General features: G+C 62.2%; 1 protein-coding gene across 1 annotated transcript in view; it reads left to right on the top strand.

The window, feature by feature from the left end:
- The window catches only part of LOC110391800 (plectin-like), a 2,790-nt gene extending 2,285 nt beyond the window's left edge, over window positions 1-505 (top strand). The window contains exon 2 of the mRNA XM_021383745.1: window positions 47-505. Coding sequence (XP_021239420.1) covers window positions 47-234 — 188 coding nt within the window. The 3' untranslated portion in view covers window positions 235-505. The remainder of the gene's footprint in view (window positions 1-46) is intronic.
- The last annotated feature ends 855 nt before the right edge of the window (window positions 506-1,360 follow it).

Genomic DNA, 1,360 nt, shown 5'->3' with positions numbered 1-1,360 from the left:
CAGCGGCCCCGCAGCCTTGCGCTCACGCCGCCCCGTGCCCCCGCAGGCGAGCAGGAGGAGTCGCTGCGGCGCAGCTGCATCTCGCAGCTGAAGGACATCCGCCTGCAGCTGGAGAGCTGCGAGAGCCGCACCGTGCACAAGCTGCGCCTGCCCCTCGACAAGGAGCCGGCCGCCGAGTGCAAGCAGCGCATGGCCGAGCAGGAGGTGGGTGCTGGCTGCAGCGCGCGGCCGTGAGGTGCCGTGCGGTGGGGCACGGCCTGGGGTTGCTGCTGCGCCGTGCAGTGCTGCATGTCCTAGTGTTAGTGCAGTGCAGTGCTGCATGGCCCGGGGTCGCTGCTGCATTGTGCAGTGCTGCATGTCCCAGTGTCTGTGCTTTGCAGTGCTGCATGGCTTGGGGGCACCGCTGCACTGGCTTGCAGCGTTGTGCAGTGCTGCGTGTCCCAGGGTCAGAGTTGTGCAGTGCAGTGCTGCGTGTCCAGGTGTCACTGCTGCATTGTGCAGTGCTGCATGTCCTGGTGTCGTTGCTTTGTGGTGCAATGCAGTGCAGTGTTGCATGTCCCGGGGTCAGAGCTGCATTATGCAGTGCTGCATGTCCTGGTGTTGTTGCTTTGTGGTGCAATGCAGGGCGATGCAGTGCAGTGCTGCATGTCCCAGTGCCGCAGCTGCATTGTGCAGTGCTGCATGTCCTGGTGTTGTTGCTTTGTGGTGCAGTGCAGCGCAGGGCTGAATGTCCCAGTGTCAGAGTTGTGCAGTGCAATGCAGTGTTGCATGTCCCGGGGTCAGAGCTGCGCTGCGCAGTGCTGCATGTCCAGGTGTCAGTGCTTTGTGATGCAGTGCAGCGCAGTGCTGCATGTCCCAGTGCTGCAGCTGCATTGTGCAGTGCTGCGTGTCCCAGTGTTAGTGCAGTGCAGTGCTGCATGGCCCGGGGTCGCTGCTGCATTGTGCAGTGCTGCATGTCCAGGTGTCAGTGCTTTGCAGCGCTGCATGGCCTGGGAGCACCGCTGCGCTGCCATGCAGCATTGTGCAGTGCTGCGTGTCCCAGGGTCAGAGTTGTGCAGTGCAGTGTTGCATGTCCCGGGGTCAGAGCTGCATTGTGCAGTGCTGCACGTCCTGGTGTCGTTGCTTTGTGGTGCAATGCAGTGCAGTGTTGCATGTCCCGGGGTCAGAGCTGCATTGTGCAGTGCTGCGTGTCCTGGTGGTGTTGCTTTGTGGTGCAATGCAGTGCAGGGCTGCATGTCCCGGGGTCAGAGCTGCGCTGTGCAGTGCTGCATGTCCTGGTGTTGTTGCTTTGTGGTGCAATGCAGTGCAGGGCTGCATGTCCCGGGGTTGCTGCTGCATTGTGCAGTCCTGCATGTCCTGG

The sequence above is a fragment of the Numida meleagris genome, unplaced genomic scaffold (genome assembly GCF_002078875.1).
Source record: "Numida meleagris isolate 19003 breed g44 Domestic line unplaced genomic scaffold, NumMel1.0 unplaced_Scaffold517, whole genome shotgun sequence".
NCBI lineage: Eukaryota > Metazoa > Chordata > Aves > Galliformes > Numididae > Numida > Numida meleagris.
This window is presented reverse-complemented; position numbering and strand designations above follow the sequence as displayed.